Source organism: Lemur catta, chromosome 10, assembly GCF_020740605.2.
Source record: "Lemur catta isolate mLemCat1 chromosome 10, mLemCat1.pri, whole genome shotgun sequence".
Lineage (NCBI taxonomy): Eukaryota > Metazoa > Chordata > Mammalia > Primates > Lemuridae > Lemur > Lemur catta.
In genome coordinates this window covers 60,515,987-60,534,424 of record NC_059137.1, presented here as the reverse complement: position 1 = coordinate 60,534,424, position 18,438 = coordinate 60,515,987, and the positions used below count along the sequence as shown (strand labels likewise).

Below are 18,438 nucleotides of genomic sequence, written 5' to 3'. Positions count from 1 at the left end.
GAGTGTGTGATGAGTACCTTTGTTAACAATACTGAGAAAACAGCTTTGGCAAAATAAGAGGCCTGCAGGGAGAACAGGAGTGGGTCAGCCGCTCTAGCCCCCAGGGACTGGTCTGTTTGTCTGATCTGTTTGCCAGGAATTCGTGTGTCCTAGAGGACTGTCCGAATGCTGAGCACATAATATGCCTTGTACGTCTTGTGGGACTGTCTTCCTACAAGTGAAGAACTACTGTTACTGCAAATGACATACAAATCCACGTTAAAGCCGTACTGAATTCATACTTATTTCATTGTGTACGTTTTCAATCAACAGATTCTATCATCATACAGAAGCAGGTCTGAAAATTTTGGATGTTTAAAAAAGGTCCTTGTGCTTTCTTAAAAAGGTTGTAGTGACTGTTACATTGTAAAATTGCTTTCTCCTCCATAGCAATCTCCGATTGGTTACCTGCCTTGGTTATGTAGTTATTCTTGAAGGTTATAGAAAATTTGAATTTCTTGGCACAAACCTTGACTATCTGCCTTCTTTGGGAGAGGGGAGGTAGAAGAGAGAAGAAGGGGGAGATTGGAGGGCAGCGCCGTAACTCGGCCGTCTCAGTCATCAGTCAGGGAGATGGCGTTCCACTTAGCATCACTGATCTCCTGATCCTAAAGTGTTGCCCAAGGCAAGGCATAGGATGTTTTCCTCCACAAAGCAGCTGACTTCCAAGGTGGCCTTGACACCCAGTTGTCACTGCCTTATGGATTTCACAACACCTCCATGGACATTATCTCATTCCATCCTCACAGAGACTTTTAAGTTTAGGCTTAGAGAAGCTGTGAGACTTACTCAAGATCACACGATTTGTAGAGAAACTGGAGCATAAACATAAAATTTTGGGTTCCAGCAGCTCTGAACCATGATGTATGAGTGTCTCCAGCAGGTCATACCTTGGTACCCATTCAAATGGGTATTCTTTAAATTTTGTTCAATATCTATGTAGAGATGAGAGGATGAACATCTTGTGAGGGAAAGGTGGAAAAGGGGGGTGTTGGAGGTGGCACCCTGACTTTTCATGTTTTCTCAGGTAAATTAAACCCCTGCAGTTAACCGAGGGCAAACTGGTTATCTTTTGTTACTCAAGCATTCCCTTTGGAAGTTATAGTAGGAATTTTTTCCTTGAGGGTAAGTGACTGCAAACAACTCAAACAGGTTTAAGCAAAAATGGGAATGTATTGACTCATTTAGATGAAAAGTCCAGGGGTGCATCTCACTCCAGGCATAAACTAGATCCAGGGGCTTGAACCATGTCATCCAGACTCATCATCTTTGCTCCATTTCTCAGCTCTTCTGTTTCCTGCTCCATTCTCCAGCAAGGTTACTCCACTGATGGTAACAAGAGGCCACGAGAAGTTCTTGGCTTATATCCTATCCTCTCGGCAGCCCCAACAGAAAGAATCTCTCCGTTGAACAGTTCCCACACTTTTCACAACACTTCCACTACTTGTCCCAAAAGGTTGAATGTCATGGGATTAATCGAGTTGGGTCATTTGCCCAACTTGAAATCAATCGCTGTCACCAGAAGGATTGGTTGCTGTGACTGGCCTCGACTGGGTTGCATGCCAACTCCAAGAACCCAGTGCAGTGAGACTTCCCATACCACATGGAGCAAGAGTAGGAGAGTTGATTCCCCAAGGAAAATATGGTTTCCAGTGCCAAAAGATAAGGACATGGGTGCTGGGCAGGCCAAGATAAATATTTTCTATAGAAATGTGCCTCTAGCCGGGCGCGGTGGCTAACGCCTGTAATCCTAGCACTCTGGGAGGCCGAGGTGGGTGGATCGCTCGAGGTCAGGAGTTCGAGGCCAGCCTGAGCAAGAGTGAGACCCTGTCTCTACTAAAAAAAAAATAGAAAGTAATTATCTGGCCAACTAAAATATATACAGAAAAAATTAGCCGGGCATGGTGGCGCATGCTTGTAGTCCCAGCTACTTGGGAGGCTGAGGCAGTAGGATCGCTTAAGCCCAGGAGTTTGAGGTTGCTGTGAGCTAGGCTGATGCCATGGCACTCACTCTAGCCAGGGCAACAAAGTGACACTCTGTCTCAAAAAAAAAAAAAAGAAATGTGCCTCTAGCCCCCTAACACTCAGCAGCTTATCAGAATATTCCTTTAGGCAACATTTAGGACACTCCATTGGCAGAGTTCCAATTTTCTCTATTCCATCACATTGCAGATTTGTTCCCTGAGCATCTTCTCAACTTGCTTTTCCTTATTCCAACTCTGTCTTCACCAGGCGAGGAAGTTGGAGAGCAGAGGGACTTGACTTAGGTCACATAGCTAGGATAGGGAAAGGTTCAGACCAGATCTTGGTCCCAGCCCATTGGCTACTGGAACCAAGGAGCACTGCCAACCCTGCCACTTGGGCCAGCCAGTAGCACAGCCTTGCTTGTCTCATGACCCTGCCAGGTTCTTCTAGGACCCAAGGCTGGTGTGGGCTGTAGCTGCACCAAGAGATCTCCAGGCTCTGGAAGTGGTCCATTTTGGCCAGTGCTATGGTCTGAATGTTTTTGTCCTCCCCAAGTTCATATGTTGAAATCCGAAATCTCAATGTGATGGAATTAGGAAGTGAGGCCTTTGGGAAGTGATTAAGTCTGGTCTGGAGGGTAGAGATCCCATGAATGGAATTGGTGCTATATAAAAGAGACCCCAGAGAGACCTTGTGCTCCTTCCACCCTGTGAGGACACAGCAGGAAGGCACCCTCTATGAACCAGGAATTGGACCCTCACCAGACACTGAATTTACTGGCACTTTGATCTTGGACTTCTCAGCATGTAGAACTGTGAGAAATACTATAGATTTCTATTATTTATAAGCTTCCCAATCTATGGTATTTTGTTACAGCAGCCTAAACAGACTTTAAAACAGCCCACGGTAGTCACACCCCACTTAAGGCTCTGCAGAGGGTGCATCAGTATGGCTGCTACTGTGGACTCTGCCTAGTATTCAGAATATGCATTGATTTAGGTCAAAGAATGTTCTCAAGAGTCCCCAAAGAGTAATCATCTAGAAGGATACATACTAAGCCATTAATGGGAGTAGCATAGGCCTGTGAGATTGGGAAGGGGACTTGCAGTTTTTGCTTGTCTATTTTCTGTTGCTGGAATTACTTACAGGGAGGCACTGAGCCACTGTGGGATATCTGGGGGAGTCACTCTTGGCCCTGAACACAAAAGTTTGAGAAAGATTGGCACAGTGCTTCTGATGGGGAGTTGAGTGGGAGCTGGAGGGAAGTTGGAGAGAAGACTCAGGACCCAAACATGAGGCAGCCACAGACTCAGAAAAGTTAAGGCCTTTGAAGCATGAGGACTGTTTCTCTCAGTGGCTCTGACCCAGAAGATGCTTCTGTGACGAGGGAGGAGCTGGTAGGGATGTAAGCACACAAGGATGGCTGTGGATACTCTGGACCTCTTGCTAATGTGGGCGGGGGTGTTGCAGCATTATGTCCAGAATGCTCCTGGGAGAAGGGCCAGTCTTTGCAGCCAAAACTGCAAAGCTGAACTCCAGGTTACACTTGCCAATTTATTCATTGCTTACGAAGCACTGGGCAGGTTAGATATATACTCTGTCTGTCTCTGGGTCTTAAAGACAGGGATTCTCAATGGAAGGAGGGAGAGGACAGCATGCCTCCCTGAGGAAGAGCATCAGAATCATATATTCTCCCCTCCCTCTCACCCCAGCAGCTATAAACTCCGTCTTGCCCCATCCTCAGTTCTGATATGCTTTCTCTAGGGAGTATGTGGTGTCCACCCCCGCTGAAGAGACATGTCTTGATACTCAGCTGGGCTGAGGTAGATAAAAATTTGAAAGCCACCATTTTTAGGTAAATGTGATTCTTTCCAACTTGTATAAATCACTTCTCTAGGTACAAACCATCTTCCTTATTCTAATTGTTCAAATGCATCTCTCTTACCAGAGCTCTTTAACTGTTCTAGAATTACAGCCCTTGGGAACCCCACAGGAATGGGAAGCCTAAATGTGCAACACAGAGCTCGTTTTACCTTGCTTCCAAAGCTGCTTGTTGGCCTACATTTCTTCTCTTGGTGGGTGGTAGCTCAATTCAGAAATCTTGGACTACTTATTTTATTTATTTATACAGAAGGCACATGATGAGATCTCGGGGTCGTCTTTTGCTCCACCCTCTTCTAGTTCTTATATTCTGCACCCTTTTAGTCGGTCTCCAGTTGTGGTAACTCTGTCTCCTTAGTAGCTCTCATCATTATCCCTTTTTTCCACGTCTATGGACACTTCTTTAATCATTTCATTAATTTAAGCATCCACAGTCTCCTAATTGGTTTCTCTGACTGCAGTCTTGCTCCCTCTAATACATTCTCCACTCCGCTGTCCAGATATATCTGAGTAAAACACAAATCTTTCCAGGCCACTTCCCCATTAAAAGGCTTCACTCTAAAGGGGAATAGGGAATTTGTATCAGAAGTTCAAAAAATCTTCATAACTTTTGATGGGTATAATTCCCTTGCTAGAAATTTATCCTGAGGGAATAATCAGCTGTTTGGACAAAAGGCTGAGTATAGGATGGCCACAGGAAAAAAATGTAACCATTCACTAATTAGGAAATTTGTCAATTAAATTATAGGGCATTCATATGATAGGATCCTAAATAGCCATTCTATATTGTGAGCCACAGAAAATTTAAGAATATGTGAGGGACAGCTTGCACCAGGCGAAGTGTTTGCTGGATCCCTGTGGTACCCTGGACATACCTCTCTCAGAGCATCACAGCGTTTATCCCACTTTGTTTACTTGTTCTTGCTTCTTCCTGGCTGGATTATAAGGCCCTGAAAGGGGCAATGTTGTATTTGTCCCTCCCCCCCGGGCCTGCAGCAGCGCTGGCACACGGTGTGGTGTGGGAGCGGGATGTCCTTAAGGGTAATTCCAGCTTTAAGATTTGACACACCCTTGAGTGGTATATCCCAAAACTGAAAGCAATGCCAGAAAGAAAATCTCAGACCCAGAATTTTTTATTTCTCCCCTCCGTGGCAATCTCTGTAAAAGAGCCATTTTTGTTTGCCATGGAGATGCCGACCTTTCTCAAATTGTGAAGAATGTGGTGTGGTGTGGATTGTCCGACAGCTCCCTCCTCTTCCCTACACCCAGATGCCCAGCTTTCTAAAAGCTGAGGGCTCAGCCTGGGCTCTGAGGGGAGGGGAGGGGAAAGTGGGGGCTGGCCAAGGCCCTGAGTCCTGGGCAGGGTGTGGCGTGGGGCTCGGGGAGGGCAGGAGAGACTGCCTGGGTGAGGCTCGAGTCTCAGAGAAGCTTGACCTGGATCCACTCGCTGCCTCAGGGATCTTGGTCACCAAAACCTGTCTAGCCTAAAGGACAAGCACAGTTTGATCTGAGCCTTGGCACCAACCTCGCTTCAACGTTAAATCAATAAATGACAATTTAATGGAGCCGTTGCTGGGAAACTAAGAAGTATCAAGTGTCTGAGATTGTTTTGATTTGTTTGTTTTTCTAAAGCTGTATCTTGCTTCCTGGTAAAGTGGCTCCCAGGCTGTCCCCTCCACCCACCCTTGGATGAGATCTGAAGATGCACTCAGCAGCTGCTCCCACAGTTAGGGGCAGGCCCTGTGCTGTCCAGGTTGGCAGGTCCTCCCAACAACAGAGGGAAGCGTTAGCGAATGAGGGAGATTATGGGCTTTTCAGAAGAAAAACTCTAGAGGAAAAACACTTGTAACAATTACCAGCTCATCTTCTGAATCTCTCTTGCAGCTCCTTGAGACCCTTATTTCCAGCTGAGCCGTATAGCTCTCAGCATGGGTGCCTTTTATCTGGTGTTGGTGTCATGCCACATCATCTCCATCTTCTGTTAGCTGGCCGAGGACAGGCAGCCACACTGGGGTCTTCTCTCCCGGTTGTCTCTCCTAGGAACAGAGACGTCAGGGTTTGTGCTTGTTTTACTTCTTTTCTAGCCTTCCCCTCTTCTCTCTTTCCTATGCCCTGGGCTGGCCATGTCAGAGGTTGTGTTCGGGGGTGGTGCTGGCTGTTGGGAAAAAAGGATAATTCCTGTGTTCAACATGGCTGTCGCACTGCCCAGACACAGGTTGGGAATGGGGCCTTGGCTACCGCTGTTGAGTGCCTGCCTTGCTGCCAGTCCTGCCACAGCGTGTGGTTCTCATTGTCTCTTTCTCCTGCCTTGCAGCCAGCCATGAATGCCATCTTCCATAGATGTCCGAGTCCCTTGGAAACTGGGCTCTCAACTCAGTTCCGCTGGGGTTGACCATGGGCTGTGCTACCAGAATTTCCAGCTAGGCCTCCAGTTTCCTTAAAGCAAAAGGAAAACAAATTGTGAAAGAAGAGTAGCAAAGTGGGAACGTGGTCTAAGGACAGCTGTTCTGACATAAATAAAATTACAACCCTGATGGGAGGCAGCAAGTCAGCATCTTCTGTACCTGAAAACTATCAACCCAAATAGTGCTTCATGCTTTGGGGACTGTATTAGTCTCCTAGGGCTGCCACAACAAAGTACTACAGACTGGGTGGCTTAAAACAACAGCAATTTATCATCCCACACTTCTGAAGTGTAGAAGTCCAAAGTCAAGGTGTTGGCAGGGTTGATTCCTTCTGAGAGATCTGAGGGAGAATCTGTTCCATGCCTCTCTCTTAGCTTCTGGTAATCCCAGGCATTTCTTGGCTCGTAGGTGCTTGTAGATAAATCCTCTATTTCCACATAGTTATCCTTGGGCCTCTGTCTTCACATGAGCGTCTTCTTATAAAGATACCGATCGTATTGGATTAAGAGTCCACCCTACTCCAATATGACCCCATCTTATCTAGTTACAACTTCAATGATCTTGTTTCCAAATAAGGTCACGTTCTGAGGTAATGAGGTTAGGATTTCAACGTATCTTTTTTTAAGGGGATACACAATTCAACTCATAATGGAGACCAAAGGCTGGAGGACCTGCAGCAAGGGGATCTGGAAGGAGTTACGTGGGTAACTTGGAAGCCCCTGTTAAAACAGTGGTCCTTGGAATTGCACTGGGTGTCAACATAAAACAAAAACAAAAACAAAATAGTGGTCTTGTTAATTCCACAGGCAAAATTGTCTGAACTCCAAGACTTTATAAAATTGTATATATTGTATTAGTTAAGATTTTGGGCCAGGCGAGGTGGCTCATGCTTGTAATTCCAGCGCTTTGGGCGACTGAGGTGGGAGAATCACTTGAGGCTTGGTGTTTGAGACCAGCCTGGGCAACATAGTGAGACCCCATCTTTACCAAAATAAATAAATAAATAAATAAAATAAAAATTAGCTGGGCATGGTGGCATGCGCCTGTAGTCCCAGGGTACTCAGGAGGCAGAGGCAGGAGAATCACTGGAGCTCAGGAGAGGGGGAACACATCATTAGACAAACATAACTACTACAATGCACTATATAATTCAAGCTAGCTTATAGAAAAAGAGGGGAATTTATTTTAAGGATACAGTGGTGTCTCATGGAATACTAGGGAAGGCATACAGCTGGCCTTAGGAGAGAACTTGAACCTGGCTACTTCTTTCTGCCCATATGCTTCATTCTTCTTTCTCTGAAATCTTCCTTCCTCTGCTTCTTATTCTACCCGTTGGGAAGAAAGTTGTTTTCCTACAACCTCCCAGTTTTTATCTCCTTCATTCAAGGGACCAGCCTAATGTAAATTCCCAGGGAAGAAAATCTGATTGGCCCAGCTTGAGTCAGATTCCCACCCCAAATCAATCAACTGTGTTCAGGGGGGTAGGGGCCACACACTAGAAACATGGCGTTCCCAGAGGAGGATCCAGTAAATGTCCAACATATGTCAGTTAGTCTCCTAGAAGCGTAGAGGTCCCTAGAATCATCCTAAAGATAATTTTATCCTAAGAACCCTCATTTTGCACATGAAGAAATAGAAGATCTCATACCTATACACAGAGACCAGATAATGACTCAGCTACAACTAATGCCCAGGTCCCAGAATTGCCATTCCAGTTCCTTCTATAATTTCAGGTTTAGGCTTAATAATTCCATGGCTCTTGACTGTAGGGAAAAGTAAAAACAAATATAGCCACATGCGCACCCCCCCTGGCAAATAAGAAACCTGTCCTGCTCCTTCATAGTCCTTGCTCCTGCTGCTCCCTCTGCCTGGATGGGCCCTTCCACCTCTCACTTCCCAACCTTGGATTGGTTGATTCCTCCCATCTTTCAAAGCTCAGCTCAACTATGACTTGCTCAAGGAAACTCTCCTGACCCCCCAAACTCCGTCAGTTTCTACCCTGTTTTGTGTTTTTAGAGTACTTCTGTTCTTCCCCTTCTTTTGCCATTAAATTATTAAGTATGAAAATTTGTGTAATTTGTTCAGTGGGTTCCTCCACCTGGATCACAAGAGCTAGAGGGGCTAGGACTATGGTAATATCCCTGCGTTCAGCATGATTCCTCACACATGGTAGGCGCTTGGTGAATATTTGTCAGGAAAACCAAAAAGAATGAAGAATAAGAGAACAAGAAGAAAAAGAGAGCCTTTACTTTCACCCTTTCTCTAGGAGGAAAATTCTCTAGGAGGATTAGGTTTAAAAAAGCTTCTGATATGAAGGTTATTTCAGAAGTAATTTCTAGGGGAGAGCTTCCAGAATTTTTAGCCTCAATAATGATGATAATAGCTAACGTTTCGGAGCAGCTGCCATCTGTCAGGCTGGGGGCTGAGTGCACGGCCCTTTTAAATCCTCGCATGAACTCTTTGGAGTTGATATTGTAGGCACTGAGCCTGGCTGTTTGGAGCAATAAATGTCCTGTCCAGTGATGCGTTCCTTGAAGATGCATCTAGTGTGGGAGAGAAGTATGAAATAGTTACAACTTATTAATCTTTAAGTATAATTAGGAAAGTGGTTCTAAGGAAAAAGTACAGGGAACTATGGGAAAATGTAATAAGGAACCTCTGTCATTCTGTCACTATTTTCTATTAGGCCGTCAATATTGTCACCACCACACCTATCATGCCACCCATCAGAGAGTGGCTCCCATTTGCCAGAGCCCATTATTGGCCTGAAGCTCAGTGGAAAGATGGCAGAGTAGTGTTGCTTCCTTTACACTTTCCAAATCACGCATGGACACATGTACCTGGCAGAACCAATTCACACCCAGAAGCCTGGCTGCAAGGGGACCTGGACATGTATTCTCAGCTTTCTAACCTCTCCGTGTGGGAGATGAAATAGTTGGAGGGAGCCAATCTAAGTATCCAGCACACAAGGCAGGCCCAAATCTGTATGTTTTCTGCAATCTCTTTTTAAAATTGGGATATAATTTTCTTATAACAATGCAGATTTTAAGAAAATAATTTAATGAGTTCTGCAAATGCACACACCCATGTAACCCGCAGCCCACTCGCGACATAGAACGTTCCCACCTTGCCAGCAAGTCCCCTTGTGCCTCTTTGCAGTCAATCATTCCTGTCGCCTGCTCAGAGGCAATCGCTTTTCTGATCCCATCAATTTGTTTTGCCTGATAGTTGCAAGTCAGTATTGCTTGTTCTAGGATTTGAAATACATAGAACCATACAATACGTCCTCTTTTGTGTCTGACATTTTTTGTTCTAAATAATATCGGAGAGAGTCAACCGTGTTGTTACATGTAGCAATAGTTCAGTCCTTTTGTAATGCTGAGTAGTGTTCCATCATATGAATATATCCTATCCTCTCACCAGTAGGTGGATGTTTATATCATTTCCAGCTTGGGGCCGTTATGAAAATAGCTGCTTCAGTCTATATTTTTTAAACAAACACCCAGGTAATTCCGATGCAGGTGGACCACACTCTGAGAAACACAGCTCTAGCACAGAGAACTGAAGCTTAGAAAGGTTAAGTAAATTGTCCAAAGCCACAGAACTAAGAAGGCCTTGATGCCAAAAGGTGGATTCAGGAGCCCGGGCTCTTCCCGCTTGCACAGTAGACCTAAGAAGGAGGGCCTTGAAAATAAGGCGCATGTTTCGGTTATCAATTGCTGTATAACAAAACAACCAGACTTTGGCTTCAACAACAGTTACTTCTTTTTTTTTTTTTTTATATTTTTTTTGAGACAGAGTCTCACTCTGTTGCCCGGACTAGAGTGCTGTGGTGTCAGCCTAGCTCACAGCAACCTCAAACTCCTGGGCTTAAGCAATCCTACTGCCTCAGCTTCCCAAGTAGCTGGGACTACAGGCATGCACCACCATGCCTGGCTAATTTTTTCTATATATACTTTTAGTTGTCCAGCTAATTTCTTTCTATTTTTAGTAGAGACAGGGTCTCGCTCTTGCTCAGGCTGGTCTCGAACTCCTGAGCTTAAAAGATCCACCCGCCTCAGCCTTCCAGAGTGCTAAGGTTACAGGTGTGAGCCACCACTCCCGGCCAAGTTATTTCTTATTATTCTGTGTCTCTAGCTGGGTGGTTTTTCTGCTGGTCTCCCTCACGTGGCTGCGTTCAGCAGGCAGGTCTACTGGATGCTGGGTAGAGCTGGGATGGCTGGGGCAGTGGGACCTCTTTCCATAGTCTTTCATCCTCAAGGAGTCTAGACCAGGCTTCCCTTCATGGCAGTGGCTGTATTCCAAGAGAGAAAACTGTAGTGCACAAGCACATATCTAGCCTCTGCATGCATCATGTTTGCTAATGCCCCACTGGCCAAAACAAGTCATGTGACCAAGCGCAAATTCAATGTGGGGGACTGACTTCCCTACGGAATGGCATGATTCATTGGGTACATGATTCATTCAGAGCCATTAATGTAACAGTCTACCATAGCAGGGAAGTTTATGTTTCCAAGACAATGGGAGGCTAGAGGGGGCAGAGCTAGAGAGAGCCAGGGAATTAATAATAAGAGGACTAAAATAAACTTCAACGGAGCCAGAAGAAGTCAAAGAAGTTAAAGGAGAAGTCAGAAAGAACTCCTTTTTGAAATAAGAGTTCATGTTGCCTTTAGTCATCTTTGTGGCCTCCACGGCTCTCAAAGTGTTTTTCAGACAGTAGGTACTCAGGAAATAGTTACTAAATTGAATCAAAGTAGCAATGATAGGTTGAGGGGCGATGGCCTAGAGGAAGGATGGCTAAATGGTAATGTACTGAAAGAAGCCAGACCCCTTAAGCATGGAAGGATAAATGTTAACAGGAGAAAAAACTGAAATGAAGAGACAAACATGATGGAAAACATGGACATATTTTTGCTCTACAAACAATTAAACTGTATGTCTGTTCTTTCAACCAGTGTTGATTGCTTGCGAGATGCTCTTCAAGGGGCTAGAGCTGTGTTTCTCAAAGTGTAGGTCATCTGAGCAGTGTGGACTACTTAGGTAGATGGCTAGAAATGGCCAGCAGGTGTCTAGTGGATGGGCCTGAGACAATGCCCCAGGTTCCATTGTCTTCCCGTAGTCTGTAGGGGGATCCCAAAAATCACTGCTTGCCCCCCGTAGTGGGTAGCAGATATGGTCAGTGCTCTGACCATTTTGTCTTGCCTTTATCACTTCAGAGCAGGACAGAATATCTAGCTGCCAGCACCTGTTCTGCCTGGGGGCTTCCTCTGGCCACTCCTGCTCTAGAGGGAGCAGTCCTCAACCAAAGACTGATGAGTTGGAATAAATGTTAAAACCAAAGTGATTATTTATTATACACCTTAGAGGGAAAGAGTGCCCATTATCCTGCTGATCAAAATACCAGTTCTGCTGAAAAATACAAAAGACTACAGTCTTACTTATTAAGACCATGTCCTTCCTTGCATTTCTGCAGCTGCCTGCTAGATGGGCTCCTGGCCCCAGTCTTGTTTCCCTGCAACCCACTTTCTACGTTTCTGAGTGACCTTTGAAATGCAAATGTAATTGTTAAGCTTTGTGAGCACTGAGATGTCTCTTACTCTCCATTGTATCTTCAGCACCTAGTAGGCACCCGGTAAATACTTATTGACTAGCTGTTATGGGAAATTGTCGGCTCACGAACAGGTTATATCCCCAAATTTCTCATGTAAGGAGGTGCTTTGGAATTTGGAATATATTTGGCCATCACAACGACAAGTGGGCTAGCTTGTCAGGCTAGCTCATAAAAACCAAGCTCACTCATGATGTTGCCCGATCCTAGTCCCAGCTTTCCTGGTAGCTTCCAGCAGGGGACCATAAGGTGAAGGAGGGAAGAAGAAGAAAAGGAAGGATAGGCCTTAGGAGCCATTGGGAAGTGGATAATATGTTGTTAACATCTTGTTTTACACTTCCATTTTTGCACTTCTCTGTACTATATGAATGCTTTCTCCGAACCTTCCCTGCCATGCCCCACCTCCCACTGGGGAAAACTCCCTCCATCCCCAGCCTCCTCTTACCTTCCCCACTCTGCCAGTCACAGCTCCTATTCCCTGAGTACAAATAACCTCAAGTATTAAGAGGAAAGTGGCCTGATTGAATAAACTCACACTGCAGATGGATGTTTAATAACTCTTTAACCTTCCTAGAGATATTTGCATTTTTTTTCTAAATCAGTTTAGAGTAAATGAATCCCTAAGTAGTGGTATTCACTATATCATTCAAGATAAAATGAAAAAAATATGGTGAAAAATATTTTGGGTTAAGTAGTCTCATCAACTCTTCAGTCTTTTATTCTGATTCTTCCCCTAAGGACTAAAGCTCTGGATTTTTAGAACTTTGGGTTCTTTAAAGATCCCTCTCTGTTTCTTTTCTCCCACAATTACCCTCATAGGTTTGCTTGAGCAGGAGACATCTGTAAACGCAGCACTGTAGGTGGGGAGGCCTACAGAGTGGGCGCTTCTTCATTGACTTTGCTGATTTGACCATTCCAGAAGGCTTTGCCCCGGTAAGTTTGCACCTTTGACCTCACTCTGCCTTTGGGGACCCTTGAGCCAAGCCCAACACCAAAATGTGGTCAGTACTCAACAAGCAAGAACCAGGGAAAATTGGAGGGAATTTCTTACTGGACAGTCTGGGGATTTCCATTCTAACATTTGTATTGTCTTTAATTCTCTGTTATTCAAATGCATTTTATATTTGGCCGCCACAAAGAACTCTGTCCAGGGGATTTCTGCTTTTGCAACTGTAGGAAAGAAATTGGATTAGAAAAGATTAAAGTGATACTTGCTCAAGGTCACACAGCTAGTTAGAAGAGAGCACATTTCCTGGTTCCTAATCCCATGCTCTTTTGATAAAAACTTGGTGCTTCACATGACTTAAAATATAAGATTTGCTCTAATAAGCTTGAAGATTAGCTTTTTCTTCTTGAGTCAGAGAAAAATAATAAATTTATATTTGCAGCATTTCCATTGGTTTGAGATAGCATTTCGGAAAGTATGTTGTTCATTGAACACTAGTTATTTTAAAAAGAGTTTCAAACACAAAAGTTTACTCTCTGCCATTGTGGAAAATTATGGAGAACATTAACTGATTAGGTGTTGTGGGAAATCCTGTAACAACAAAATCATAAAGTTTGTTGAACTCAGCAATCTTCAAATTTATTTAGTCTAGAGTTATCTTTCTTCCTTCCTCCCTCCCTCCTTGCCTCCTTATCTTCCTTCCTTCCTTCCTGTTCATGAAACATTATCACCAAGTAATACACTTTAGGAAATACTGGGTTAAGGTAAACAGAAGTGAAAATCAATCTACAGTAGGCCAATAATTTTCTTCTTCGATCGAAAACTTTCTTATTGTTTTGGCTGTGTTCTCTACTATGGACAGCATTACTAAATGTTAAATTAAGGGATATTTAGTGAATTTGTATCTCTGGGAAGGCTTTGATTTAACTTAGATCACCCATATGATGTCCTTTCATATGGGTGTGTGGGAAGTGTGGGGAGCAGGTATACAGATCTCAGTTGCACACAAAGAAAACCAGGAGGTGGGATGTGTTCATGTGCTTTACAGTAAGTCCTAAAGTTTAGTAGTTGAAACCCTCCAACTTTTTTTTTTCTCCTTCAAGAAAAGACTATCTTGACTATTCTAGGATTTTTTATTTACATATAAATTTTAAAATTAGATTATTAATTTCTGCAAAAATAAGCCTGCCAGGATTTTGATTGTGATTGCATAGAATCTATTTAACAATTTATGGAGGACTGATGCCTTCACAATATTAAGTTTTCCATGAATGTGGTACATCTCTCCATGTATTTGATCTTTTAAGATTTTTTTCAGTTTGATAGTTCTAAGTGTAGAAATCTTGCATATTTTCATTAATTTTATCCCAATTTTTTGATATTTAGTACAGCAGCTTCCTCCTCTCCTCATTTCCTGGAATTCCCATTCCCCTTACCTTGCTCGCTTCCTCTTTTTTCACAGTACTTATCCCTCCTAATATACTGTATAATTTTATAGTTTATTACTGATGTATAATTAAGATATTATCATGTTTAATACTTATAGTCTGTCTTCTTCCACAAGAATTTAAGTTCCATGAGAGCTCAGATATTTGTTTTGTTCATGGATATACCATGGACAGTGTCTTGAAACAGTGTTTGGCACACAGTGTAGGCATTCAGCAATAAATATTCAATGAATTAATGAATATAACACAGTTAAGAAGCTAAAAGGGTGTTGAAGTGAGGATTGAATGATCCAATCTGCAGTAAGTGTCACAATGAAGCCTACTTCCTCCTCTTGGTTGCTAGCCCCAGAGAAGTTAAATGACTCTATTTCCCCCTCTCTTACTTACTACTCAATCTATTCTCATCAGACTTTCACTCCCATCATAGCACCACAACAGTTCTCACCAAGGTCACCAGTGATTTCCCTTTCACTAAAAGACTGGATGTCTTTTAGTTCTTATGGTATTGAATTCCACAGCACCATTTAACACTGTTTACTATGCCCTCGTGGAAACTTTTTCTTTCTTTGGCACCTGGAATACTCTCCTGAGTATCTTCCTACTTTTAGGACACATTTTTTTTTTCTCTTTTGCTGATTTTTATTCCATTTCCTGACCCCTTATACCAGTATTCCTTTGGCCTCTGTTTATGCCCTCTGTTATGGGCTGAATTGTGTCCCCCCAAATTCATATGTTGAAGTCCTAACCCCCAATAAGTACTTCAGAATGTGACTATATTTGGAGATAGAGTCCTTAAAAAGCTAATTAAGTTAAAATTAAGTAATTGGGGGTCAGCCCTAATCTAATACAACTGGTGTCCTTATAAGATGGGAAAATTTGGGCACAGATGGGTACAGAAGGAAGACCATGTGAGGACACAGGAGAAGATGGGCATCTACAAGCCAAGGAGAGAGTCCTTGTAAGAAACCAACCCTGTTGACACCTTGATCTCGGACTTCTAGCCTCCAGAATTGTGAGAAAATAAATTTCTGTTGTTTAACCCACCCAGTCTGTGGTACTTTGTTATGGCAGCCTTAGCAAACTAATACATTGTCTTCTCATTTTATTCTTGAGTGATCTTATCTACTTCAATGGCTTTATGTACAGTCTATATGCTAATTCCTCCAAATCTTTCATCAGTAGACTTCAGCTGCTGTCTACTGCAGGAGAAGCAGAGTTTAGACATTGAGTTCAGTCAAGTTAATTGGCTAATCAATCAAACAAACAGGAAAATCATCACTCTTTAGAAAAATATAACAGAATCAAGAGGTGCTACAATGTGTTATTCACGATGTTCACATAAAATACAAATTTTCTAGGCATACAAAGAAGTTGGAAAATGTGATTTCATACTCAAGAAAAAAGGGAATCAATGTAGACCAACCTTAAGATGACTCAGACATTGGAAGTAGTATATAAAGATTTTAGCAGAAAAAGATTTTGTAAGTATTATAATAACTCATGGAGGTAAAGGAAAATATGCTCATCTTAAAAAATAGAAAATATCAGAAGAAAAGTACAAATTATAAGATAGAACAAAATGGAAATTCTAGAATTAAAAAAATACAGTATCTCAAATAAAAATTTACTAGAGATCTTAATAGCAGAATAAAGATAGCAGAAGAGTCAGTGAACTTGAAATTAGAATAATCAAAATCATTCAATTTGAAGAAAACGGAGGAAAAAACTTTTTAAAATGAGCACAGTTACAGGGACCTCTGTAACAATATCAAAAGGTCTAACATACATGTAATTGGAGTTCCAGGAGAGTCAAGAGAAAATGGGGCATAAAATGTATTTAAAGAAATAAATGGACAAATTTACCCAAATTTGCTTGAAAAACATATATTTACAGATTCAGGAAGAACCCCAATAAGGGTAAATATAAAGAGAATCATGTCTAGGCACAACATAGTCAAACTTCTGAAAACTAAAGATAAATAGAAAATATTGAAAGCATCCAGAGGAAAACACCACATTAGATATAGGGGAAAAATGACTGTGAACATCTCATTAGAAACTGTAGAGGCCAATGATACCTTCAAAGTGTTGAAAGAAAAAACAACTGTGAACCTAGATGAAGACTTAATACATGTGATAATGATAATATTAAGGAGAAGGGGGAGGTGGGTGTAAGAGTCATATATTTTATATAAATGTTCTGTATTTACTATAGGGTTTTGGGTTACTCAGGTGTATGCATTTGTCAAAACTCATCAAATTGTTCACTTAAGATAGATAGGTGCATTTCAAGGTATGTAAGTTTTACCTCAGAAAACGAGCCACAGACAAATATTTAACTCCAGTTGAAGATATGTATCCTGACGTGTTTAGGGGTGAAATGTACTGCAACTTACTTTGAAATGCCTCAGTTTTAAGTAAGATGGATTCTTTATCACGTGAGATTAATGTGATAAAGAAAATATAATAAAATGTTAATTAAAGGATCTAGGTGTTGGACATATGGATGGATGTAAATTGCACAATTCTTTGAACTTTTCTGTATGCATGAACATTTTTTATAACAAAATCTTGGAAAAAATTAATGGACCCCAAACTACACTCGTTATTGCTTCTTACTCCCCTCAAGCCTACTCTTATGCTACTGCTATTTGTTTCAATAAATGGCACCAGCTTTTACCCAGTTGGAGAAGTTGCAAACCTGGCACTTGTTCTTCACTGCTCTCTTTTCTTCATTCTTCACATCCAAATTATCACCAAATATTGTAGATTACATTTCCTACACATTTTTCCAGTCAGTGTGCTTCTCCCTCCATCACAGCTACCAATCTGGTCCGAGCCATCATCACCTGTCACATTGGCTACTGCTTGAGCCTCCTAATGTGACTTCCAGCATCCACTATGGTCCATTTCCATCCTTTGTCAGAATAATCTTTTAAAAATGCAAATATGTTATTTCATCCCTGCTTAAAATTCTTCTAGGATATCCCATTGCCATTAGGATAAAGCTCCAAATCCTTTGTGTGGCTTAGGAGGCACCTCTCTGTCTCTCAGCTTCATTTTGTCCTGTTTTCCACTTCATTGTCTCAGCTCCATCTCTGCTGGACTAATTTCAGTCCCGCTCTGTCTGACGTTTACTCTGCTTGTAATATTCTTCCCTCTCAATTTCTTCCTTCTGGCAAATGCCTGCTCATCCTTCATGTCTCAATTTAAATGAGTCTTCCCTAGGGAGGCCTCCTGCCTCCCAGCATAGATCAAATCCCCTTCCTATGGTGTAAGGCACTCTTTCATAGCACTTATCACATCACCATTATGTCACTACGTTCCCAGAACTTAGCACAGTAAGCTGACATATGATATGTATTCAAGAGATATTTGTGATATGGATGGTTTAATAGGAAAGGGTGTGTTGTTATACATGTGTTAACTTGACTGTGATGATTAGTTTGGGAAAAAGACACCATGTTTTCATACATTTGAGGGTGTATGCATCAACATGTTTTAGATTGCAAATATCGGACACTGGAATCAATACACTGGTAAATGGGAGATTCATAGGGGTAGATGTCTAGTAGTGGTGTAGACTTCAGGTACAGTGTGATCAGGGCTTTCAATCTATTTCTCTTTAATTGTCTTGACTCTTCCCTTCTCCTATGTTTTGCTTCTCCTCAAGCTAGATTCCCTCATGGTTTCAAGATGGATGCCAGCAGCAACTGCAGCTTCTGTTCGCATACTTCAGGTGAGAGACACTTGCTTCTCCTTGGTGTCTCTTAAGGGCAAGAAAGAACTTACTTAGAAATCTTCGGCAACCATCTCCTTGTGTCTTATTGGCTAGAACTAAATCATATGCTCATTCCTGAACCAATCACTTGTTGGCTTATACTAATCTGTCTGCCTCTGAGATCAGCTTCCTTCAGTCAAAAATGCTGCATGAGAAATTGACGTTCACTTAGGAAGCATGAGGGGGAGAATGAATTCTGGGATGATAATCAATCATATCCATCTGTGTTTATTATTCTCCAACAGTAGCTTCTGAGAAATGTCCTTGCTTTTTTCTTATAGGTACTTTGAATTTTGTAACTGCCATTATGTTTGACTTTTCATTGACAATTGAAAGCTCAGGGATAAATTTATGGCCCACTTATA

At 42.3% G+C, this 18,438-nt stretch overlaps 1 protein-coding gene across 3 annotated transcripts in view; it reads left to right on the top strand.

Annotated features, from left to right (window-relative positions):
* The window catches only part of RCL1 (RNA terminal phosphate cyclase like 1), an 83,417-nt gene extending 65,386 nt beyond the window's left edge, over positions 1–18,031 (top strand). Inside the window, exons 9-10 of one of the 3 annotated variants that reach the window (XR_006737966.1) lie at positions 12,718–12,831; positions 17,970–18,031. Coding sequence is in view for 1 of the 3 variants with exons in the window: in XM_045563895.1 (XP_045419851.1) it covers positions 12,718–12,727 (10 nt within the window). In the remaining 2 variants the exon portion in view is untranslated. Of the gene's footprint in view, positions 1–12,717; positions 13,336–15,178; positions 15,197–17,969 lie in introns of those variants that run through there. The other 2 variants (XR_006737967.1, XM_045563895.1) reach the window with 2 other exon arrangements.
* The last annotated feature ends 407 nt before the right edge of the window (positions 18,032–18,438 follow it).